We start from the raw sequence: 26,955 nt of genomic DNA on the forward strand, positions 1-26,955 counted from the left end.
TATTTTATGTAATTTATAGAGGGATTACCAGCAGTAAAATTATTCTTATTTTAAGTTAAATTCAGTAAGCAAAATGAAGATGGCTGACAGTGCTGTTGTTCTGAGGCGTAATCGGCCAGGAACAAAATCAGAAGTTAGTTTATTAATACTAATTCCTTGTAAACTTATTACACTTGTAATTTCAAATCAATGTGAAAAAGAGTTTTTCGTCGAAATACATGCTACTGCTTAATGTAACCAGTATTTGTTTAACTTTTAAGCCTAATCACAGCACAGCCAGCTGTAACAAATAATGAAGCATACTAAATAAGTTAATTACCACGAGTACTGATAAAGAATGAAGTGTGACACTGATATAGTTTAGTAATATTAAAAGAAAACGGTCATTGTAACATAAATTTACAAAATTCACGCCAAATATCGTAATTGAAAGCCATTAATAATGATAATGATTATCTAAATTGAAATTGGCCATGTGAACCGAGTCTGAAGCAATAAAAGTTTTATTAAAACTGAGGTATATCCCACTTTTGTTTATTAAATTGAAGTGAGAGATAATTTTATTTGCTTTTAAGATTAATTTGTATCGTGACTTAGAACTTGCAAACTTTTATAGTTGTATAGATTTTATTCAACTAATTTTTCTTGTAAATGAGATGGTTTGAGTTGTAATGAATTTTTATTTAAAAATTCAGTTTAAAGTAGTGATTCAAGATGTTGCTCTCATGAGATATTGCTAACTAGTATAGTAACGTCAACCATAATTGTTGCACTATTCCATGGGAATAAATCTGTCATATGTGCTTAACTCTTTCATGCTATGGCTTTCAGATTTTTGACACAGTGTCAGTGTAGGTGTATGATATAAATAAAGAGACTGATTTTTAACATGAGGATGGCAACAACAATTTGATCATACAAGGCTGTCTCTATATATCTGCCCATAAGAAAAGTAATAATTTAAACCAACCTTTTATTTTTCATAATATCAATTCCTCTGATAACTTCCTCAGAAGTGTTGGATACCACTACTGCCAATGACAACTCATTCCATAACATCTTGGGGCAACATGAGACCTATTTGAACTAAACTAAAATTGATAATAAATAAGTTGAAAAAAATCAAAAAATCTTAAAACTAACTATTAGCATTCACATACTTATCAAACTTTCTTTTAAACTTACTTAAATTTACTAAAATTAAATGCAGCTTTCTTGGACCACACTGGGGAATATATAATCACTCCCTGGCTTCCAGGCGTTCTCAAGGAAGCATTTTTTGGTTTCAGCATTTATCTAAAAGAGACAGAAAGACATAGTTCTAATTAAGTTATTTTGTACATAGGAAAGTTTGTTATGAGAGTACAATAACCTCGAAGAGAAAGGCTTAGAGCTGTACTTCACAGAGCAGGCCTAACATCCTGTGGCTGTAGGCCTACAATCACTAGCAGCAATGAATATTCAGTCTAAAACTCATCAGAGTGTTTGCATGATTTTTAATACAAAAGTAATATAATGAGGAGTCAACTTACTTGTTTACCAATGCTGACATCATCAGAAATGTAATTTCCAATGTCCCAGACTGGACCTGAGGTGGTAGTGGCAGCACTGGTAGAAGGCCATGGTGATGACTCTGACAATTCAGTTGACAATTCTGATTCAACCTGATTGGCTGCAGCAGATTGATCAGGTTCAGCCTCATGAATGGGTTTAAAGAACCCGTGCAGTATTTTTTGCATTTTCAGGCTTGACATAGTGAATGATTGTTTATCGCAACTTCTGTTTGTCAACGTCACATTCTTTTTGTCAACATTACATTCACAATACCATTGGCACCATCTATAGTGAATGATTCACTATAGATGGTGCCAATGGTACTAGGTTAGTACCATGGTGCTGCCAGCCTGCTACAGCGCCACCCACTGTTTATTTGTGAAGTTAATTCTTGAAATCCAGGGAATCTGAACATACACTGTCCATAATATTTGAATACAGATTATAGACATTATACATATATTTTGCACTCTCATGAGTGACTCTATATTTTGTGTTGTTGACAGGACTTCAGGCCTACTTTGCTGGGCCTGATAACTTTAAGTTATATATTATATATATAGGCCTATATATTTATTTATGATTAAAAAAATAAGACAAACACCTCAGTGTGCCATTCTCAAATTTGCCAAAAAGGTAATCTCAGAATGCATAATTCAGGCTTTTCTTTTATGTTTTTATTTAAAAAATTTTCTGGGGGGGGGATGCCCTCAGACCCCCCTAGCATGGCTTTGTGCCTGCAGTACTTGCATCAAGCACCAATGGCCATTTCTGGCTACACTCCTGAAACTTACTGGCCCATTTCTCTTTAACATCTACTTCTATCAATTTTTTCTGAATACCAAGCCATTTCGGTATTCTCGGAACAAGCTTACCAACGATGCAGCTAAGTCTGTCTGCTCTGGTGCTATCACTGCTGTGCCTGTTCCATCCATGGACTACGCTCCTGCATTCAAGGCTCATTTCCATGCCAGTTGGCAGTCGACTTGGAGTGAGCAATATGAAAACTAGCTTTTTGAGATAAAAACCATCTTTTAGACTCTGGCCATCTTGTTTCTGTAAGGATCAGAAAGAAGTTGTCCTAACCAGACTATGCATTGGTCACAGTTTCTTGATTCATCATTTTTTTTCATCTGGGACTGATGCACCAGTGTATGGTCTGTGGAACACTCAGGTCACAATAGACCACATTTTACTGTCATGCAGTTGTTATTACTCTAAATGATAGCACCATTTTAGACAGCATTTTTGTTCCAGTGTTTACCCCTGACACTGGACAGTGTCATTGGCAATGGTGACACTGTCCACCTTACAAATATTTTTAGTTTTTTAAGGGCTATTGGCCTTTTAATACTGTTTAAGTTTTGAATTCAAAAATTAGACTTTGTTATGTCATATTTGGTATTCTGTTATATCTGAAATCAATTTGAAAGATGTACTTTTAATTTATCAATGAATATTTCAATAATCACTTTACTCAGTGGGGGAAACAAGTTTTATAAAAATGTGATAGTAAAGTGTTGCAATTGATTAATCAGTGTAATCAATTATCTATGAGCATTGTTTACAATGATTAGTGAAACATAAAATAATCAGCTAATGAAAATTAGTGTTTGTGTTTGTTACTGTTCTTAATTATTCTTACTGTCCAAGTGATTAAAATATTGCTGTTATGATTATTCGTTATTATTGATTAAATCAAGATCGTTCAGTTGGATTGATTAGTATCGTGAGTCGAGTAATCAACTAATCAAAATTAGTTGAAGATAATCAACTAATCAAAATTAGTTGCTCTGATTATTACTGTTTTTGGTCAGCTTCCAGTCAGTTACCTCTTTCTTTGTTATTCTATTCTAACTACATAAGTCTCCAGAGAAGTTATTAACCAAACATAATTGATTAATGAATTCACAATCACTTATCATATTCCACTAATCACCCAGCTGTATATTTGTGTGTATGGAAGCTGCTTGAGTACTTGTGAAACAACAGTTGAACCAAGTAGATATTCTTTAAGATTGAAGGGCAGCTTTGGCATAATAAAAATTAGTTCTTTTACAGTTGAAACTGGTCTTTCACACCATTATATGTAACAGGTGTGAGAGGAGGCATATCATGTGTCTTACACATGTAGTACATATATAAATATCATGTATATTTATCTTATTTGACCAGGTATGCCTATTACACAAGATATAGATAACATTCATTGTTTTATTCCTGTGTTCTATGTGTGATCTTTCAATATAGTGCATGTGGATGGAACATATGTACTTGATGCATGCGAGGTAAAAGTCATTAGCCTATTACTTGTGATAGTTATAATACATTACAAATAACTAATATAGTGTACTCTGTAGAAATATAACAAAATTAATCTAATCTTGACAGTAAAGTTTCAAACATTGAATTACAAAATAAAGTAGCTAAAGAGTGATCAACAGAAAGCAATAAAGTACATTGTGTAGATTTTCCATTCAGATAAAGCAAAATAATATTGTAGCTCTTCCAACATAATTAACATTAAGGAATAGATTGAAAAATACACATATCATAGTTTTTGTTTTTTTACCAGGCTGTACATTTCAAAGTTTGTAAATAACAACTAAAAATGTAAGGTGACAAAATTCATGGTTGCATAGCCAAAAAATAACCCTTAAAATGATTTTAATAAAATAAATGTACATTTATATGTTATTAACAAGGGCTTCGTAAGTGTATATTTTCATATTCATTATTGATAACAGTTTATGTACGGGGAATAAGTTATTACAATATATATATGTATAATTTGAATGGGAATGAAATAATAATATGTGTATTTTTATATGTAATTAATTTAATACACTTGTCTGTTCAATGATATTTTTGTAGCAACACTATGATTTTCAGTCTGGTCTTTTTTCATTACTTGGCAAGTTTATGTGTGTGTGTGTGTGTATACATATATATTCGAGAATCCTCTGCAACATCCACTCTGCCCTTGATGTTATTATCAAACATCTTACATCATTTTAAGGACAGATTATTGCTTAGTGTTGTTATCAGTAGCTGAAATTATATTGCAAAAAACAACTCTGTTTAGTAATTTTTAAGAGCAAAATAAAACATGATAAACTATTTCACTAAATCAAAATCACAGAATACATAGATTTAGCTGAAAATATTTGTTCTGTGACATGATGTAAAACCTCTAGAAGATTAATTGTTCTGCAACCTGATGTGAAGCCTATAGTAAGTTAATTGTTCAATGACCTAATGTCAAACCTAATTGGTTAATTGCAACATTCTTTCCTTAATGTGACGTTTGAACTGTAATATCATACACTATGAAGAAAGATGCATTTATTTAAGTATCATTCATATACTAGAAGTCAAGGTTTACAATTGGTTAAATGATATCAATTGACTTCTTAAATTTTGACTGTTTGAAAACTGGTTAAGTAATCTAAAACTTATCTTAAATTTGAAAAGGAATGAGTTTTTAATCCAAACAAAAAATTATGTTCATTGTGTCATAGCATAATATTTCTTGTTTTATGTACTATGTAAATATATGTACATTAATACTAGATACATTTGTGTGTGATCCTCAAAATTGTTCTGTTTCAAGAGTAAATAAAACTCAAAATAAAAGTTAAAATTTTTTTTTTGCTTTTGAAGTTTGTATTTCATGCTGTTCTATAGTCTATACAGTGCATAATTCTTCTCATGATTCATGATATACACACATTTTACTGATGTCATGACAATACAAACTGCAATGTTAAGCTTTCCTTATATGACATTGTTTAAATGCCTGATGATTGGCTGACAGACAACACACTACAGTATAGTGATGTAAATTGGTGAAATGTATTATCCTTCCAAGTGGCCTTTCCCACCCTCCATATTGTGAAAATAATGAGTTTTTGCTCTTTTTTTTTTATATGCGAGTGATTTTATATTATTCTGATTTGTAATGTTGCAATTTTAAAGCAACCAATAGCTATGAGCTTCATAAACTTTCCCTGTACTTTCATAGTAGTGACATATTATTACAAAAGAGATCATAATTTAATATGATAACTGTTAAGATCATTGATTTATGATCACAACAAAATTGCAACATGTTATATAGCACTGGCTAATTGGTAAGCTAGAGACAAACATTAAAGTGATTTTTTTTTATACTTTTGGTTTATTTACACCAAACTAAGAAAAATTCAGAATAAACAGTAAAGGTAAAAAAAAATAATATGTAAAATGTTTGACTGCATGTGACAATAATTTACTGATCAGATTCTCAACCATGGCAAATTTACTTACTCTTGATGAACTAAGAAACAATGGAATACATAATAATGAAATGCCTCTCCTAAAGTTACAATTCCAAAGGTCTTACTGTGTTTATTAATAAACTGGAATGGGTAAATTTCCTGATTTTGGTTTGTTTTGTTTTGAATTTTGCTCAAAGCTACACAAGGGCTATCTGTGCTAGCCATCCCTAATTTAGCAGTGTAAGACTAGAGGAAAGGTAGCTAGGCATCACTACCCACTGCCAGCTCTTGGGCTACTTTTTTACCAAAAAACAGTGTGATTGACTGTCACATTATAATGTCCCCACGCCTGAAAGGGCAAGCATGTTTGATGCGACAAGGGTCCGAGCCTGCAACCCTCAGATTACGAGTTGAACGCCTTAACCACCTTTGTGGGCCTGCTAGTAAGGTATGATTCAGTTAATGCAAAGGGAGACACATCCAAGTCTCACATGCTTGTTCCTTTTCAAGGTACAAGTGTAAATTAGGATTTGTGATATACAATTTTAGAAATCTTCCATGGATTTCTGTACCTCACAGTTGTTTAGATGGGCCCTTAAAATTCATCATTCCATATATTTGAAGATTATAGACAGTGCTGATCTTGGTATATTTGACAAAAGCATCTTGCAGTGTAAATTACACTTCAGAATGATAAGCCCTAACGAGTATCATCACATTAACACCATTGGTGGTAGGAGAAACTGCTGTAAAGCATGGGCACTAACTTCTGTATTGTTATATATTGTGAACACACTTTATATAATCTATGTGCTCTGTATTTGTGTCCTGATAAAAGTTTCAGATGTTCACATGGTTAAGCTTATTTGTAATTATTAAATTTGAGACTGAAATAAGTAATATGTAGTTATGCGTAATATTTTAAGTGTATAACTACTGTAGACACCATCACACGGTTATTTTTTCTGTAAGTAGTTATTATTTGCAATTATTGTTAGACACCACATTTTTCAGTTGATGATTTGTATAAACAAATAAGAATGCAGTGATATTCCTAACCATAATAAAGAATTTCACAAACCATTTTTTTCATAGTGTTTGTATTTGTTAATACTGTGTAATAAAAGTAATTATGTTGAATGAGTGATTTATTAATATGTATTAATAACTAGATACAGTCTCACAAAAGTAATGTTTATCTTTACATGACAGTTATTTATATTGAAAAAAGAAATACTTTTAATAATCACTATTTTTATAAATATATTTCAAATTCATGTAAAAATACATTTGATAAAATTTTAGTTGTATTAAATTAACTTATGTTCAAACCCAGGTATATGTAGGCTATTTATCAATGTTTCAATATATCTTGTGTAATGGTATAATATGAGAGTGTCTTTTAATGATTAACTGTCACACAGTTATTTTACTTTCATAATATTTAAACACACAAAACATTGTTATTAAATTAAATAATTTTGATCTTACGTATATGTAGGAAAATAATAAATATGTTATTCTCTCTTTTATCTTTAGAATTTTTGTAACTGGCCAGATGAACCATTTGAAGAAATGGATAGCACCTTGGCTGTACAACAGGTGATGATTGTAGATTTGTGTATGACTTTAATAGTAGATTAATTACAAAGTAACAAACTTCTACATTTTATCCTATGAAAGTTTACTTAAGCTGTTTTTGAATATAATTTTTTCATCCCTTTTAATGTTAAACATGAATTAAACTTGTATTTTGTAATTTTATATTGTTAAACATACAAAAATGTGGACATTTAAGCAAAACTTATTGTCCTTTTAATGATATTTTGACATATATTTGTATTAAATTTTATTAGGCTCACATTTCTTAATCTTATGTGTTTGGTGTTGCAGCATCAATTACAAATGTTTTCATGCTATGTGCAAAAATTGATTTAGAGTAACATAATATTAATGGACAACTGGTGACCTTTTGCTTTACCTAGGCTTTCCTATCCATGAAATTAAACAATAATAATAATAAAAATATTAAAACCAGTCTTTATTATTTGTTGGCTTTTCACCAAGATGCTGTAATGTGCTAAGCTTTTAACAGTGTAGCATATCTCTTTGTTATGCTTCAAGATAAGTCAGGGACAATGGGTACTAACATTTTATCTTTCATTGTGGATAAAAAACATTTAACAAACAGACTTACCATCAAACAAACACAAGCCAGAAATTCTACAGACACACAGTTAACAACTTTCAAATACTTATTCAGTACTTTCTAGTACTTGTCAGAAACATCCCTTAGTATGACATCTCAATGTTTCACTCAAACAAGTTAGTGAAGAAGTTCCGATTTGGAAACACACTGATAAAAACCTCAAGACCACAAGACAGTGAATGCCTTTTGAAATATGCCACACGTGTAGTTTTCATCAGTGTCTTCATTCATCATACCATCACACTACTCCTTTCCTTGTCGCTAGATAAAAAGTTATCTAACAAATCATGATGATTTTATCAAGCTAATGCCATTTTCCTTCATCATTATGAGAGACTTAAATGAACACAATTCACACTGGGATGGTGAAAACATGGTGGGAGGGATTAATCTGTGTAGCATGTTTTTTCTGATTCGTCTTTCTTTCTCCAGCCCTAGAGATTATCCCTAATTACATTTCCTGAGTCAGGCATCATTTAGTGCCATTGACAAAGCCTCTTATTCCCTAATTTTCTTGGAAGATAGGAAATGATCCACAAGACCATAATAATTTATCCATAATTTGAGGAGGATTGGCTACAGTTAATATCATTGAACTTGTATGCCATTGTAAAAACTGAAAAGAATAAACTGGCTTATCTTAACCCTTTAATTACATAATTAGATCTCATGGTCAGTTCCATTCAGTGTTATTTCTCCATCAAAAAACATTGTAAATTAGTAGTATATTTCATTGTGTTATACATAATGATACTTAAGACATGCTTACTTTGCATATCTGGATGTTACGGTGTCGATAAATTACCTAAATTATGTAAAAACACAGTGAAAATATAACAGTCAGTTGATATCTTCTTGCATGGGTACTTTGCATCATCTGATGGCTAGGGCCCCAGCCAAATGATTGTTGCTTATACTTGTATTTTGCACTGATGCTTCCAGATGTTAGCACACCTGGTGTCAGATGGTCAGTTCAAGCTCATGGAGGGTTGTCACTTTTTGCTGCAGAGGAAAAAATTTCTTGACCATGGAGAAAAAAGTGTATATCTACTTTCAAATACAATTAACCTTCCATTAACTTTTATTGCTATCTGTGGTGAAAGGGTGAACTTAGAACTTAATCCAACCATAACTAACACACCATTTATTAATGATTGGAAAAGGAGAAGTAATAGATCACATTATCCAACAGCTGTACCTACAATCCCTACTTGTTGATCATAGTTCATGAAGTAGATGCTGAGAAAGTAACATAGAGAAAACAAACTCATAAAAATGAATGGATAAAGTAGGTTTTTTTTTAAAAATTCTTTCACACGTTATCCAAAAATGGTATGGTGATCTTAGATTTAGGATGTTGGAAAATTTTCATCACTGATAGTGTTACAGACACATGCTGCTTTATAATATATCAACATAGTGTAAATCTTCTTTAAAAATAAAGTTTTCCTTCTCGTCCAAGGTTTCAGAAATTTTTCATGTGTTGTGCCAGTTCAGAGTTCTTTGAAACATATTTATAAAAATCATTATTTATAGTTTGTTTATTGTTTTTTTTTTTAATAGAATAAAACAAGGAAGATCATTACAAAATTATTAAGATGGATAAACTGAGAATCTGCAAAAGGTTTTGTAATAGTTTCACAACATTTACTTTTGTAAAAGTTACAGGGAATTTGTTAGCAATTTTAAAGTAATGGCTTTTATGAAACAAGTAATACTTGTTGTAATTATATATATTGTTTTTTTTATTCTAATTATTGTGTTTGAAAAATTTTAATAGAAAATTGAACACAAGTTTTGAATACTCATTTTGAAACAATTCAACAGGCCGTCAACCACACTGTTATTAACGTTAATGCTACTTATAGAACTATTTATGTTACTCAGGTGTGGGTGATTGTATTGTTTAAAAGTTGTGCCTAAAGAAGGTATGGTAGAATATTGTTAATTCCTTTCTGAATGGCCCATTAACTTTAGTATGAAGGAACAGAAGTACTGATTCATCAAATACATAATATGTTTCATTTTGAAATTGGTAAAATGTGGAAGGTTTATTAGATGTATAGCTCAACCATATCACACTATTTCAGTTTTGCTTTCTGTTGCATCATTAATCATTTCAGCTCTTATCTGAATATTTAAGTTTGATACTTGCCTCTCTTTATACAGTGTGCATTAGGGTGCGTCAAAAAACAAAAAGTTGTGACACTCAGTCGCTCGCTTATAATTTGATTCCATTCAATGAGAAACATATGCTAGCGTAAAAATCAATCCAATACATTAATATTTTGGGGTTGTGCAATGCGCACAAAATAACAACATGCTTCCGGAACCAAACGAAAAGTTGACATTAGTGAAAGGCTAGCTTCGGCTTTAGACAGAACCCAGATCAGTGACCGAAAAGCCGTGCAAATTTTGCTTCCTTTTGCAGCTCATATTGGACATAATATAGAGGATCTTGCCATTAGCCCAAGTTCCATAAGGAGGAAACGAATTACTAATCGTACTCTTCTAGCAGCTGAATTGAAGGAAAGTTTTTCTCCAAACGTTCCTTTGACATTACATTGGGATGGTAAGCTGATGCCTGACTTGGTTAGCAGAGAGAAGATTGAACGTTTGGCAATTTTAGTTTCAGGTAAAGGTGTAGAGAAGATTCTTTCAGTGCCCAAGATTGATAGTGGAGATGCAAATTCAGTAGCTTCTGAAATCGGATCAGTTTTAGTAGAATAGAATGTAAAAAGACAGAATTAAATTGCTTTGCTTTGACACCACGGCGACCAATACAGGATCCAAATCTGGCGTCTGTCTGAGGATTGAAATGTTACTTGAACGTGAGCTCTTGCACCTTGCCTGTAGACATCACATTTTGGAGATTCTTCTGAGCGCTGTATTCTCTACTCTCGTGATAGAGACATCATTATGTATTTTTGAAACTTTTGTTTTTACCAGCATCAATAAACGGAGAGAGCAATGGATGCTTCCGAACGCCAGATTAGTCTCATGTTTCACATAATTATATGCCAAGAGCAGCTGTCTGGAAAGCCAGAAAGCTTAGTTGGTCACCAAGACTTTTTTCTAATGCCTTTGTTGCAGGACCTACTTTTTCATGATCCTCACAAGGTAATAGGATAAGCTTCCCTCTGGGTGTTATTAGATTCTCCTCAGTATCATTTCCTCTCCTCCTGTGGGCTTATTGTGCAAAATAAAATAATGGATTTATCCTCCAGATTCTCCGGTGTTGAAATGGAAATTACAAGAATGATTAGGCTCAAAAAAAGACTTGAATAGAACTGTTTGTTGTATATGCATCAGTATCACATATATGAACTCATGGTTCTCCAGTACACCTTGCATTGGAAACTTTTTACGTGATATTTGAATTTTTGTATTGTGGATTTTGTATAAAAGAAAATTACTTAAGGTATCATCAATAACACCGTGTATGGTGTTATAGGGGGGATCAGATAGTGTGTAGTCTTTGTATGTTTGTGTAAGCCTTTAATTATGAAGACTTTCTTTTTCAGATGAGATATCAGTTATATTTACATTCTGATCTCATCATTTTCAAAGATATATAAATATTAAAATATTAAAGAACTTAATCTTTATTTTGTTATTTTGTTGTCTTTGGATCTCGTGAGATAACATAGGGAAAGTTTAGTGTTAAACGACAACTTGTTTATTCAAGACATGATTTAGTTGAAGGCTTGCATTACCTTTAACTTTTATTCCTTTATTACAGGACGTCTTTTCAATCTTTATTGCCAGTGACTGTTTTATGTAACTTTTGTCGCTCAAATCGTACATCATTTTAATTCAACAGTTTACGGCAAAGGGCAGCACCAAGAACGAAGATCAATTTCAGTATATGATTCAGGTGGCAGAAGAACATCGGCAAACATAATGCGAAGGGGGCAGGCAAGATAAAACTTCAATGAAATAAATTTTTCTTTCACGTTTTTATGTTTTTGCTAATTGTATAATCAATAAATATTAAATAATTTCTTTAAATAATTTAATTACCATTAACAATGTAATGTAGGGTAAATTTAAGGAAAATAGTGAACTTTGCGAGGGATGTGCGACCCCTAAATACTTCATGAATTGAAATGAAACTTTGTCTATGTTCTTTTCTCATGCAGTGGCACAACTGAGCAAAAAAATTGGGACATTTTAATTTTTATCCTTTATCCACTGGCGCACCCTAGTGTGCATACTGAAGGTGAGCTGAATAGGTTATCTGACAAGAAGGTCTGGAAAAGTGCACAGAGCACGTTTTATGGCAGATATCTGTGGTAGCAACCACAAAGCAGAGGTGAAAATTACAGACCCTATCCGTGATAATCATTGTCCCACAATAGTAATCAATGGATATGACACACTGTAGAACAAATGCTAAACAGAATAGGATTTATATATAGGCAGAGAAGTGTTCTTAAGAATTACATTTTGTCTGTGCTGACCAAGTAGGTATATTAAGAACAGTGCATCTGGTGACTATAAAATAATACAAATATAGTTGTTTTTTTATGAATTGAACATGTATAAATTAAATGAAGAAGTTGGCAACTGGAGATTGCAGTTTATTATAATTATCTATGTTACAGTACACATATTAAATAAAGTGTTATATATTCCATGTAATAGATGTAATTGTAAAAACATGGTGTTCGGTTTGTCTTATAGTTCATCCAACAAACGATAAGGAAAGATCCTTCAAATGTTGATGAAATTCTTACTCCTCCAGAGGGACAAGATGAAGGTGTTTGGAAATATGAACATTTGAGGTATGTTTTTAACCACCTGAAATCATCACCTACGTACTTAGTGTAGATGTATTTCCTATCTCTTGTTTGCATTTACAGAAATTTATTTTTTAGTTCAAAGAACCCTATGATAATATTAAATCAGTATATGAAATAATTCTTGAATCTTTTATTTTATTTTATAATGCTCTTTCATGGTCTGTATGTGCATGTTTTCTGAAATACATACAGTTAAAAGTTACAACTGTTAATGTTCTGTGAGACATATATTTATGCTAGTTTTTTATTTATGGTTTAATCATTTATTTACGGTACTGTTTTATTGTGAACTGTTATAAATCATCTTTTTTTTACATAAAATTATTTAATATATAAAAGTATGTTTATAGGCTGAAACAAACCTAACTACATGAATACCAAGCTGGTGACAATCCAGTTCAATCACTTTACAGTTGACAAAATCTTTTCAGGTTTAAGACTGCACTTAGAAAATATTAGTTCAACCAAATCATATTTATGATTAGGTAGCTGTATTTATTTACACGCTTTTAGCCTAAATGGTCAGAACTTATTTTATTCACCATTACAGTATTTTATGGATAGAACTCATGAACTTGCTCCAATTTCTTTGTAATCAAGTCATCACATTGCAAATATTAAAAACAAAATTCAACAATAGATGCATTAGTTGGTTTATTTCTAAATATTTTTGCATATACAATGAATATTCACAGTACAATATACCTTTTTGGATTGTTTTGTTTTGTTTAATCTCAGACTCTGTATAAATGTAACATGTTTATTAACTGTTTTGTAATATTCTGCTTGCAAAAAAAAAAAAAAAAAAGCTTGTTCTCCCATTATTTCAAAAATGAGCTTTGTCTGCATGTGCAGCTTTTCAAACACAGTGCAGGAAGTGTGTGACATAAATGAAAGACAAAAAATGCTTGGACAGACAACATGGTTCATAATATGTATATAATAACTTAATTAAAAATGTATAAATCTGTTGCTTGTTCACCAATGTGTTGTTAAAAAATATAGCAGTGTGTGTTTAACTCCTGCCAGCAGTGAGGTTATCACTACTTAGACGGTATTTATATACAGCAGAAAAGATGCTTAATATTGCATGTTCAACTGCTGTATTTTTCTACTTATTTATTAATACACAGAAATAAATAATTAAACATATCACTGCTTCTTTCACATCTGGCAGGAAGAGACAGTGAAATCATTTTATCTCACTATGAATGATAGCTGTTGTTTTTCAATGTTTTAATTAATATTTATATGGACTTTGTATTTGAAGATACAAGACAATTAATTTTTTTAAGTTTAAAACATAGAAATAATAAAAAAGAAAATAGTGTGAAAATTAAAAATTCATTTCAGATATTTTTATGTAGTAGAACTTGTTTGTTATTATTGTTTTCTTTATTTACCAGATATTAACTGTTAAACAAATAGTATGATAATGAAATATTGTGGTATATTTTTAACAGATTTGTATATTGGTCACATGCGATTTATTATTATTATTCACAGACAATTCTGTTTGGAATTGAATGGATTAGCTGTGAAATTGCAGGTAAGATCAAGTATTTCTTCTTTCCAACTACATAAAAAGGAGGAATTGTTGTTAAGTGAATTAAAAAAGGCTTATTTTTAAATATGATCTTTACATCTGAGTAAACATATTTTCACAGTGGTGCTGCTGCAGAAGCCCTAAGGTTTTGAAAATCTAAGTCACTTTTAAGTTACAAACCTGAAAATGATTTTTTGGGGTCAACTGAATTTAAACAGCTATGTGTTTCAATTCAGTGCACTTGTTATTTGGTTTGTTTCATTGGAAAATAAAAATTACTGGATGAAATAGTTTGAAACTTCAAGTGAATCTTTTGTAAATTTTATACATCTTCTAAAAAGTGAAATATTTCATATGTGATATTTGTATAAATTTGCAGCTTGAAAATTTTCAAAAGATGCCAGTGCATTATTTATTTTTTCAAAAGACAATTAAACGTGATCTTCTTTGTTATAAATTTTAATTTCTGTTTTTTTTATATAATCATATATTCTTATAGAATTTTCTTATATACTATAATGCCCCCTCTCTTATTATAATTTCCATCCCTGTTTTTATGCACTTACCTTATGTGACAGCAACAGTAATACTACATAAAATCCAGTTTTATTATCATAATTTTGATCTGAAAGAAAAGTAAGAAAAACACAAACACACTTATTACAGTTTGAAATTGCCCTTTAATGTACTTTTCACCTTACTTGGTTACAATCAACTTGTGGAATAACTTTGAATAAAGTAAAAAAAAACTTTTCTTAGTTCCACCTCCAATATTGTTTACTAACTCGTTCACACTATTGATTCAACCATATCCTAACCATGTTATTCAATTGAATGTGAAATGACAGTACATTACATACAGAGAGCTTAGGCAAGAAACGTTTGGCAAGTCCACCACAAGGGTAATCATAGTTCTTCTACAGGCCTCAGGGACTCTGCAACTGCTTGACTTTTTAACTGGCTATTTTGACAGCAACAGTTACTGTGACCCTTTTGACTCCTGTTTGACTGCAACTTCTTTCTTGACTGTCTATTTTGACTCTTTGACTGACTTTTTCACCTCAAATATGGGTTTTTTGTGCAAAATCTTTCTGATATTACAATCTTTCAAATAGTGGATGTATGTATATATATATATAACTACTGACAAGTATATCTGATACTTAATTTTTATGTTGGTTTGATCATTCCATAATTCTCAAAACCAAAACCACTCACTTGTTCATTGGTTATAGATAAAAATTAGTAACTTGGAAGCCTTCTTATGCACACTCTTGATTTCACATGAATTCTACATCAAAGTTCCACTTATTCATTTCTTTTGAACTTTATACGAGACAATGTAAACATTTCCTGTAGCTTTCTCACTGCTGTAGTGGTGCCAGTTTGTACATAACAATCTAATTTCCAGTCTGTGTAATGAGGATTTTATAAACTTTTTTATGACTTCAGTAGCATTGTTTGTAGATAGCATAAACAAAAACGATTCTCAACATATTTCTCTTCTTGGTCAAACGTCGTTATATAATCAGTTTTTTTATGTCTTTGTGAGCAAGTATCACACTTCTACTTACTAAATATATTTGCTCAATACTTAAAGCATTTGAAATGCAGCAAATGCTTGAGGTAGCTTTGTTGGTGTAATAAAACCTTATAAAGTTAGGTGAAAAATAACTTAACTAGGAAAAAGTCAACCTAATTTTTTAAATGAAAAACCTTACTTTTCTTATCGTAGTGCAACATCATAATTCAAATGAATTATAGAATAATAAAGCAGGTTTGTTTGTTTTTGCAAGCTCTAAATAACTGTAATTGCTCACAAACATCTTCTAATACTTTGTTCTGATTTTTGTGTGATTTATTACTGGACTAAAATCTGTGTTAGATTATACAACTGATTTCCTAATTAAATTTGATACATTCTGTATAACTAGCCTATGGCTTCTCAAAGCTTAAATTATTTAAATTATATTGCACCAAGATTGAGGAATGATGAATAATTAAAAGCAGTAAAACTACACTTAAGTAGTCAATATTGGTATTATTTCACCCAAAATTATTTCATATTTTTTCCTAGTTAGCTAAAACTGTGGAATTATATGAAAAATAATTCAGGAAGTTTATAATCACCAGCATTTTAATTTGAAGCTTGTTGAAATAAACACAAAATCAAGATTTGTTGGGTTTTTTATATATAAAATTAAATAACTAATTTTTTTTATTAAATGTATTCCAATTCTGAAGTTGTATTTCCTAATTTTGCAAAAAAAGTTAGTTCAATTCTGCCATCAGGTGTGATGCAACCCTTTAGGACTGCTTTAAGAATTTTTTTTTTCTGCTCCAACATCCATGTAATCACTCTAGACTTTTGTATTAGTTAAATAATTAATCATGTGATCAGTCACATGACCACTCAACACTCTTCATTGGTGTCTTGATTTTGTGTGGTGCCCCACAAAACAGAATGAAATAAAAACATAATTCAACAAATTTTTGTTGTTCTTCTTTGATGTTTCTTAAATCCTTCATCTTAGGCAGTTGTTTACTCTGTATATGGAAATATAATTATTCTGATGTGGGTGAGTAATTCAAACTTCATTATCAGTATTTGCATGGTAAAAACCTGTGACATCATGTACAAAATAATTGATTTCTTTGTGGAAATTTCAGCAGATCAGTATCACTTCTATATATTGATCTGGATATTTTTGGTTTGTAAAACGAGAATTTGCTCTGTATTAGAAAAAGGAATTGTTAAAACATTTTAATTTTTACAGTACTCTACTGGAATGCCTGCATTATAATAGTTTCATCGTGACAGATATGTTATTATGTGTATCACTGCAAATTCATTGTGTAAATTTAAATAACCTTTATTACTAGGTCCAATATGTTCCAGATATAAAAATACATTATATTGCAATTACCACATCACTTTAAACTGCAGTATTAATTTTCATTTGCCATTACAAGTACTACATTCACTGTTAAATGTTATTTTTTTGTCATTGTGTCCCTTCCTTCTGTCTTTCATTTTTTAGTTTTCTAGGTCACTTAACTGATGTGGTCCTTTAAAGTTTCAACTGTTTTTTCTATTTTCCATCATAGTCTAAAACCTTGCTAAAGACAAAACAATACATTTGATGTATCTACATGAACAAATTTTCCTGAATTTTGTAATCCAATCTGTTGGCTTAACCCTTTTGTGATGTATGTTTATGTGTATATAAATATACATATGCTAAATATTTATACTATAACTTTTAATGCTGTATATATACATTCATAAAATTTGATAGAATTTTAGTAATGACTCAAGTTTTTTGTTCACAAAACCTCTGATTTTTAATGGAATATTTTTACTAAAGTTTTGTTTGAGAAAATATTGTGCTTGTTTCATCACTAGTTTAAGTGTGAAGTGATTTTTATATCGGGATTAAAAACTATTCTTCATCCCAGAAAACTTGAGTATTTATTTAATCTATAAAACCTCCTAAATACATTTCAGATATTTGTTTTCACTAAAACTATATTTTGTCTGCAATTTTTTCTGTTCTAACTGTACATATTCTGTCAACTTGACTGGCTTTGTTTGTAATCACCGTATAAAATTAGGAAATAAATACAGATCAAGCTTTTTTATTCAAGAATGGCTACAACTTTTAACACAAAAACATAACTGTTTAGTCTAAATAGCTAAGATCTCATAACATTATACATTTATATATCTGTATATTATTTTGACCTTCCAGTTTGCCTGGCTAATATTAGTGAAATTAGAGAAGTTACAGTAACATGGTACCTGCACACATGAGTTACCAATAATATAAAATTGACCTTTAGCTGTTTTGGCTGAGCTTTAGTGGACTAGTATTTTGTAAGATGCAGTTATAATAAGTTATGTATATATTTTTTTTTTCTATATAAATTATTACTATTTACAAACAAGTTTTTAAAATGTAAAACAGTAAATAAATAAATATAGCAAACAATTATACCCTCTAGTTATGGCTTTTGTAGTCAATTACTGCTTCTCATAGCTCCCTAAGCCCTAAGAAATTTTGTACATGGAGGGTATGAAATGAAATTGTTTTATTTTGTTTAAAGATTTTATACATACAATCACCAAAAAATCATGAATTACTGAATCAGTACCATAGAATTCCATTATAACTTATTAAAGTTAATAACTAATCTTTATTTTGGTGTATAAAATGCGAAATGTTGAGCAAACTAAAGACACAACCTAATTCCTTAAAATCTGGTTAAAAAAAAAACAAACCAAGATGACATTCTAACACATATGAAAATACCTGAGCTTATGATTGGTAATTCACATGTCATATACACAAATAAGTGTTTATTAGGGACTGTTTCCAAAACGAAATAAGTTGAATGGGGCCACTGTGATTGATTTAATACATAAGCAAAATCTTGGGAAGTAGAAAGATAGTTCTTCTTCTTCTTTTATATTCTATCTTTTTAACCCATTAACTGCCAAGTATTTCAGCTGCTACAATACAACTCTAATGCTTCTTCATTTTGTAACTTCTCTGTGATGCCATTTTGGATCGAAAGTAAAACAATTTGTAAGTTGGTCAAATGCATGTATGGTGCTACCATCTAGCGTTGAAGTTAGGTATTATTGAGAACGAGTTAACTCGTCCGTGGCACTATGTTACCAATCGACTTGGACGAGTTATCTCGTCTACGGGACTGTACAGGTTAAAATTGGTAATTTCAGTTTTTATTTCGAACGAAACTATAGACTTTTTGCTTTCTTTTGTTATCTAATTTGAACAGAAAAATCAAAGTTTAAGTGTGTTTTTAGTGTTTACTTTTAAACCAAGAAATTGACTAATGTATAATACTAAAATTTGAATTATAATTACATTTGATACCAAACTTATTGACATAAATTCATAAAACAGTAGTTCAGTAAAAGTTAAAATATGTTTTTTCTTCAGAGAAATGTAGAAAGTGAACAGATTTGAATGGATGATCACATGGAACAGAAAAGCCTCATTGCAGTGTAGAACATATATTGTTTAAAATTGACCATAGACAACTCACTTAATTTATTACAAAAATTTACAATAAATGCTAGCCATTTTTTAATTTATTTTCCATTAGAATGAGTGCAACCCTGAAACCTGTACACAAATGACAGCTACAGAACAGTGGATTTTTCTGTGTGCTGCTCACAAAACTCCAAAGGAGTGTCCTGCAATTGATTACACTAGACACACATTAGATGGTGCTGCTTGTTTATTAAACAGTAATAAATACTTTCCTAGTAGGTAAGTTAAATGTTATGTTTTCCTAAGAATATTTGTGTTTTGTGTTCATTTGAAGGAGTAAGAGTTTAATATAGAACATTTATTGGTGATGTAAGTAATACTTAAAAAAAGGAGACTATGAATATAACTTTATTTTCATTCTATAAAAGTTATTTTTTATTTCAATACATTGGCCATTTGTTAAAAAACATTGCAGACTGTAGATTAATGTGTTTATAATTTTTTTATTTTGATATTAAATGAAGTCTTTGGTAAATTGACTGAAAAATTTGAGTGGAACTGAATAATTTTTTTTTTATCTGGATACGTATCAAATATTCATAGTCAAGAAAAAGGTATCAGTCAAACTACAGGTTACATATAAGTACTACCATTATTATAAAAATTTTACTGTCAAAACAAAAATTTATATGTTGTTAAACTTGCCTGTAAATGAGTGTAGTTATGTACTACTGTAATTTCATCTTACATAACTTGACTACACCAACAATTTATTTATCTATCCACTGTTCATTTGTGATATATTTACTGTATGACTGGTCTGGTAACCTATAAAATATGATAATGCATAAATTTGTTGCTTGACATGCCCTGATGGTTAGAGCTCTTGACGTGCAATCTGCTCATCCTTTTAGCCATTTACATTTAATGGTCAGTCCCACTATTTGTTGGTAAAGTGTTATAAGTCAGTGGTGTTGATTAGCTGCCTTCCTTCAGTTTTATCACCTGGAAATTAGGGATGACCAGCATAGACATCTGTCAAGTCCATTTGTATAAAATTCAGTAAAACAAAATGTTCACATTGTTTTACACATGGAAGTAATTATTATTTAACAGTGGCTTTTATAGTTAAGAAGTGTTCAAACAAACGAGACAGACAGCACACTCTTTAATGTTTTGAGAAATATACAATTCTTTAAATTGTTTTGTTATTGTTAAAATGAGTTCTAATTTATCTACACATAGATTTAATATTGTTACAAGTATTTTTTAATTATTATAAAAAAACAAATCCAAAACATAAATGAATTTTTAAAATGTTAATTTATGCAGCTTAAAAATAGGGACTGATGAAAACATATTCAGGTATCTCTGACTAATAAAAAACATATAAAGTGGCATCCACTTAAGATACATTACAGTTGGCTTCCATTACTGTACTTTAAATAGTAAAATTTGTTGTTTATGATCAGTGAGAGTTAAGTGTTTGCATTCACTCTGATACCTTGTAGCTGTGTATGCTGGATTCCAAATTTGACAAGTCAGTTACAGTTTTTATTCTGTTTCATATATAATCTGTGAAGGCTGTACCGACTGAAAATAAAAGGTCTTCTAAGTTGTAGAGATTCCATATCATTATGGTTTTCCTAGCTGTGATAATGTAATACTTTATTAGCTAACATAAAACTGGCATTTATATTACTGTCTTACTGAAACTTGACTTTATACAAGCTTTCTTATGGTGTTTTAAGAGTACAAAAGTATATGAAAAAACACAATTATTTGTTACTTTAAATATTAACTTGCAAGATTTTTACTATTATTTTGTTTGTGTTTTTAATGCATTTAACTGTCAGTTAATGGCAGTTGAGATTGTGGATAAACTAAAAATTGTCTGGTTAGAGAATTTCTAAAAACACAGGTTGGAAATCTTGCACCTTTATTATTTAACTGTCAGTTGATGGTTGTAGTTATAGTTGTGGATAAACTTAATAGGGAAAAATGAGTTAAAAATTTATGAAATGAGACTACTGGTAAAATGTAACAGTATAAAATAGGACTTTTTTTTTTCCAAAGGTAATGGTAAAGTAAGTGATAGTTTTCTGAAAGAGAAAGTGTTAAATCTTAAGTTCTTTGTAGTAAACTTATTACATGAAGTAAAAGTTCACATTAATAGTACTTAGAACAGTAGTGCTCATAACATATTTTTACCTATTCCTTGTCAAGTTAATGCTTAATGTTATATTAAGCTGGTTGTACCTAGCAAATGCCACAGCGCAAATACAAAAATTTGTAATATTCAATGCAGGGTCAGCATCAAAGAATCATCAGTGGCCAAGTTAGGATCAGTATGTCGACGAGTGTACAGGATTTTTTCCCATGCTTATTTCCATCATAGAGCAATTTTTGATGAGTTTGAAGTAAGTTTTTTTTGCTAGAAGTACTTATTATCATGGAAGTTTGCTTTTAGTAAAGTTGATTTATTAATATATAGAAGAAAACAGATATTATTTTAGACATCTGAAATTTAAATACTGTATTCAATATGGAACCATGATTATACTAAAAGAGTGAAAGTGAAGTCAGACAAGAGCTGTCAGTGAATGGTGTTGACTATATCTACAAAAATAAGTTACTTGGTTCAGTAACTACCTTACCTGTAAAAATTGTACTGACCCTAAAATTTTATGGCTAAGAAATATATATGCATACACACAAACAAAATTGTTTTACTATTCAGTTAGTTAAGATTTAAAAAATGAAATGCTAATTGCCAGTTGCAAACTGCTAATTCTGGCCATTGGTCATATATATATATATGAATATTTTAGTTTCAAAAAACAAACATATTTTGTGTGAAATAATATACACTTTTATTGACATCATCTAAACATATGTTTATTTATTGTTATTTAGCAAGTTGGGTGTATGTTTCATTTTATTTAAAAATGTTCTTAGGAGCAATCATTTTGTTTTAGAAAATAATGCTACACACCTAAGAGGATATAAAATTGTTGTCAGGCAGTACCTTTGAATTTGTATTGACATCATTACACTTATAAAAATGACAACATTATGTGCCTCTGTTGTTTTTGTTTACCTGAAGTGGTGTAAACATGAATCAAAAGAATGCATTTTTAAGCAACGTGCTAAATCACTCATTAGCACTGAGAAACTTGAAGGACATTTTCTTTGTGATATAAAATATGTAACAAAAATTTCTTTCTCTACAAAAGTAACATCATTAACAGTCCTGGATGATTCATAGCAGAACACAGATCATGTTCTAGTGGTGATTATATTGATTTAATTTCGAAACAGGTTTATGTTGGAGTTGACAAGATTTTATTAAATTATGTTTCTCTGCAAACCTTTACTACTGCCTGTTTGTCAATTATAAACTATGTGCATTCATAACTAAAACTGACTTTAAAATACTAGACTGTAAACACCGAGGACTTGCTACATTCTTGCCCTGTATTATATCACTTAATGCTACCATTATTCAATGGTTTGAAAATAATGAAACTGTGCTACATAGCAATTTTCACATGCTACTATAACAGTAGAGTGTATTTTTCAGGCCTAACCTGTAGTCTGTTAGTTTTAAATAGAGCTGTTTACTGTGTGTGGAGAAATCTTCATGTGAAACCTCAAAACAAACCATGAAAGTCCTGTAAATAATCAATTATTTATGTAATTGTTTATTTTCCTTAAATACTTACCTCATCACATCATTTTCCTAATCACGCCCACCTCTGAAAATATTTTCAAAAATAAATTGTTTTATGAGGTGAGCTTACGTAATCAATTTCTACGTAATAAGGTTAACTTCAGTGGATAATTTAAATGTGCTTTATATTTCAACACAACTAATCTTGGGTTTTGATGATTACTGTCCCTCTGATTGTTAATTTTAGAAAATTGGTTTAAAATAAAATGTGTTTCTATGACTGTTGTCCCAGTCAGTGTAAACTTTAAATTGTTTGCAAACAGTAAAATTACAGTAGCAAATAAAAATGTTTTTGTTATTAGATTTTTACTTGTAAGCTAAAAGTTATAAAATTTAAATTAATACAGGTTTTTGTGTACCACCATTTTTTTTCCTAAGTCCTACCTTTGAAATGTATTCATTGGGATGATTTCCATATGCTGTTGCAAAGTTAATGACATCTAAAGCAGTCACCCTAAGAGAAAAAAATATTAGTGAAACACATCTGTAATTTACAAGTGTAAAGTAATGATGAGATTTTAAAATAACTTGATGCTAGGAAACTTACGTTACCCAATATCATGCTTTAAAAATTTCTTTTCTTTTCCATGAAAAATCTTTTTTATTATTATTTTCTTCTTTCTTTCTTTTTTTTATGTAAGAATTACACTTACACACTTTCTTCATGACGAGAAACCCACTTGAAATAAAGTTATCTCAAAACGGCTAGTTTAGTTGATAAGCATAAAACAACATTTCAACCTTCTCAGGTTATCTTCAGGTTAACTGTGTCAGCTCTTATCAGTTATTGTGTGGTTGCATGTACATCATTGAAAAGCCATATTGAATCACATGTCATATCTCAACTTGAAATACTCCTGAGCAAAGTTTAAATGTGTTATCTATAAAAATGATTCTGGCAGTATAGTAAATATCTTTAATTAATTGTGACTATTTCTGAAGCTATCAGAGAATATGGCAGCCAAAGGCAGTAAAATCAAGAAGAAAGAGATTACATATAAGAATTCCATCTGTATCAAAACTAAGGATACAACACTAAGAGATCAAACAGTAAAAGAAAGCATCCATAAGAGTGTTTATTAATGATACAAATATGGTGACCAGGTATCTTGAACATACTAGTATTGTGTAGTGTGATAAAATCAACAATTCTGGTAATAAAATACACATATTCTTAATATTAAAGAGCAGACGTATTGTTACTTTTAGCTATCATAAAACATAATTCTAAGCACCCATGGGATTCGAGGGTGCAAGTGAGCATGTGCTTGTGATTCACCATGTGCATGTAGTTTTTCTTATGCAAAGAATAATCAGAAAAAAAACACTTAAAATTTGAATTTAATAACCAAATGTGCATAACATTGTTTGTAAGGCACCTAACAGCAACATTAGTGCTCCCATGAGGTTATAAAGAAGAAATGTTAGCCAATACATCACAGTCCTGTACAAATGAAATAGAAACCCTGTAACCCGAGCACTTTCAATAGTGTCACAGGATTTCTATTTCGTTTTTAATGGTACAGTACAAATTGTGTTAATAAGTTGTAAAATCAGATGCTTTTCTTTACTAAAACTTTTATAATAAGTAATATAGTTTTTCATATTTGCAAATATAAATGAAGAGAGATTCACTGATATGTGCATGCCTTTAATATTGTCTATTAAGTTAGTAATAAGGTATATTATTAAACTGGGTTGAAGAAATCTCAGTAGTGCAAACACTTTGGTGGTGTTAACGTTTTCCATTTACTTCATAATTTTATTGGACAAGTTATATTTCATCAAAGTAAAAAATTGAAAAGTGTCCTGAAATACATATTATATAAATGGACATCAGTATAACTGATTGACTAAGTGTCCTACACTACAAGTGCACTACGTATTCAAAATATGGATATTTTTCTCAGTGTAATATAAAACAGATACATATTTAAAGCCATATTATGGATTTGAGCACCATAATAATTCTAATAATTCAGATGTTTCTACTAATAATCAAAATCACAGCACGAGTGGTGAAATGAAAGATAAATGAAGACTATATTTCAGTAATATATTTGTGATTGTGTTGTGGTAGTCACTGAAGAGGGATGTATATGCAGTGAAATACAGGTATGTGTTTATGTAAGCCTGACAAACGTATGTAAAAAAAATCAACATTTACATAACTGGAACAAAATATAAGATTTGTTTCATTGTAAAAGTATTTTTTGTTATTAAAACTAGAAGTTGATATACAAGTACCAGCTTGATCTTTCTTTATAATTTGAACATTAAGTTTTCTGCAGTGTACTTTCCAGTTTGTAAATTATTACATATTTTCTCTCGGAGATATTTTACACATGTACTACTGCGGGAACATTGTTTGTTTTAAAATAATAATAATAATTAAAAACAACTAGCTGTGGTATCTCAGGATTTTTTTATTTTAATTGTTGGTTTAATTTTGAAAACAGTGTTTTTGTACTTTTTTTTTTTACTGTCTTTATTAGAACATCATAAAGAGACTAAGATAATTTTACAAACACAACGGTAGGCAAATTTTTTCAAGACAGAGGATGAACAAATATGATAATGTTTAAAATTACCTTCAGAGATCAAGTCTGTCTATTGCACTGATCTGTACTAATATTGTATTTAAATATTAGATTTATTTTCAATCGAAATGATAAAATCCTTTAATTATTATTTTTTAAACATATCAGAAAGTATCAGTAGCTTCCACTGATTTTATATTGTAATATGTCAGTTTATATGATTCTCTTCTGTCATTACAATCTTGAATGAATGATTGAGTGTATAAAAGAGTTTAAGAGAACAGACTTTTTATTTTGTTTTGACAGAATGACACCTTCCTCTGTCGACGGTTCACAGTTTTTGTCACCAAGTATAACTTAATGCCCAAGGACAATCTCATTGTTCCAATATTAGGAGATGAAGCCAGCATGAATGAAAGTGAAGCGTGAAGGCTTACCAGTATCAAACTTGTTAATCTGTATTTACTGAGCATCTTACTATTAGTATTGTTATTTAATGTTCTTACTATTTGTGCTTGTAAGATGTGTTGTGTATCTTTAACCTTTATATATAACGTGATATCTGTACAATTCTCTTGTATTATAATTGGCCATTTTGTTTATTAGTAGATAAAAAATGAAGGACATTACCTGTCTGCAGGGGAATGTGCTTTCCTGTTTGGACTCACACAACACCTACTGGATTGTAGTGTGAAAATAAATCATTCTGTTATCACGGTATGTGTGTTTTTGTAAAGTAAGTTTTATTTGACTGGGAGCTGTTTGGTATACAAATTGTTGATAAAAGAAGTAATCATGCATGTTGAAGCTAAGGCAGTTTATGTCAACTGTTAATAACTCAGTGAAGTTAAATCTCTGTATATAACATACTGTATATGACCCTGCTGTGTGTACATACTTCTAAAATATTAGAGAAAGTAGCATTTGGTATCTGTTCTAAATAATTTTATTTTGAAACATAAGTGTCTGTGGACAAAACTGTTGAACCTTAACATGCAATCAAGAAGGTTGGTTCTTGTCTTTTATTATATTTCTTTTAATTGAGCAGGGGAAAGATTGGAGATTTTCTTTCTTCCTTTTTTTTTTCAAGTAAGTAAACCAATTACTTCATAGGAGGAAAGACAGATGGTAAATAAGTTAATCAGTTGAAAATAAAAACCATATTTCAGCAATATCTTATTGTGGTTTTAATTTCTTCTAAATAGATACATCAGAACTTGAATCTTTACAATTTTGACTATATATAAATTATAAAAAAGTTATAAATTATTAAAATGTACATAAATTA

At 30.3% G+C, this 26,955-nt stretch overlaps 1 protein-coding gene across 1 annotated transcript; it reads left to right on the forward strand.

The window, feature by feature from the left end:
- LOC143252629 (MOB kinase activator-like 4) lies at positions 1 to 26,381 on the forward strand. The gene is made up of 7 exons (XM_076505036.1): positions 1 to 133; positions 7,353 to 7,415; positions 12,709 to 12,809; positions 14,334 to 14,376; positions 19,507 to 19,673; positions 21,703 to 21,814; positions 25,974 to 26,381. The coding sequence occupies exons 1-7, from the start codon at positions 74 to 76 to the stop codon at positions 26,094 to 26,096; spliced, it is 669 nt and encodes a 222-aa protein (XP_076361151.1). The 5' UTR covers positions 1 to 73; the 3' UTR covers positions 26,097 to 26,381.
- The last annotated feature ends 574 nt before the right edge of the window (positions 26,382 to 26,955 follow it).

Source organism: Tachypleus tridentatus, chromosome 6 (assembly GCF_004210375.1).
Source record: "Tachypleus tridentatus isolate NWPU-2018 chromosome 6, ASM421037v1, whole genome shotgun sequence".
NCBI lineage: Eukaryota > Metazoa > Arthropoda > Merostomata > Xiphosura > Limulidae > Tachypleus > Tachypleus tridentatus.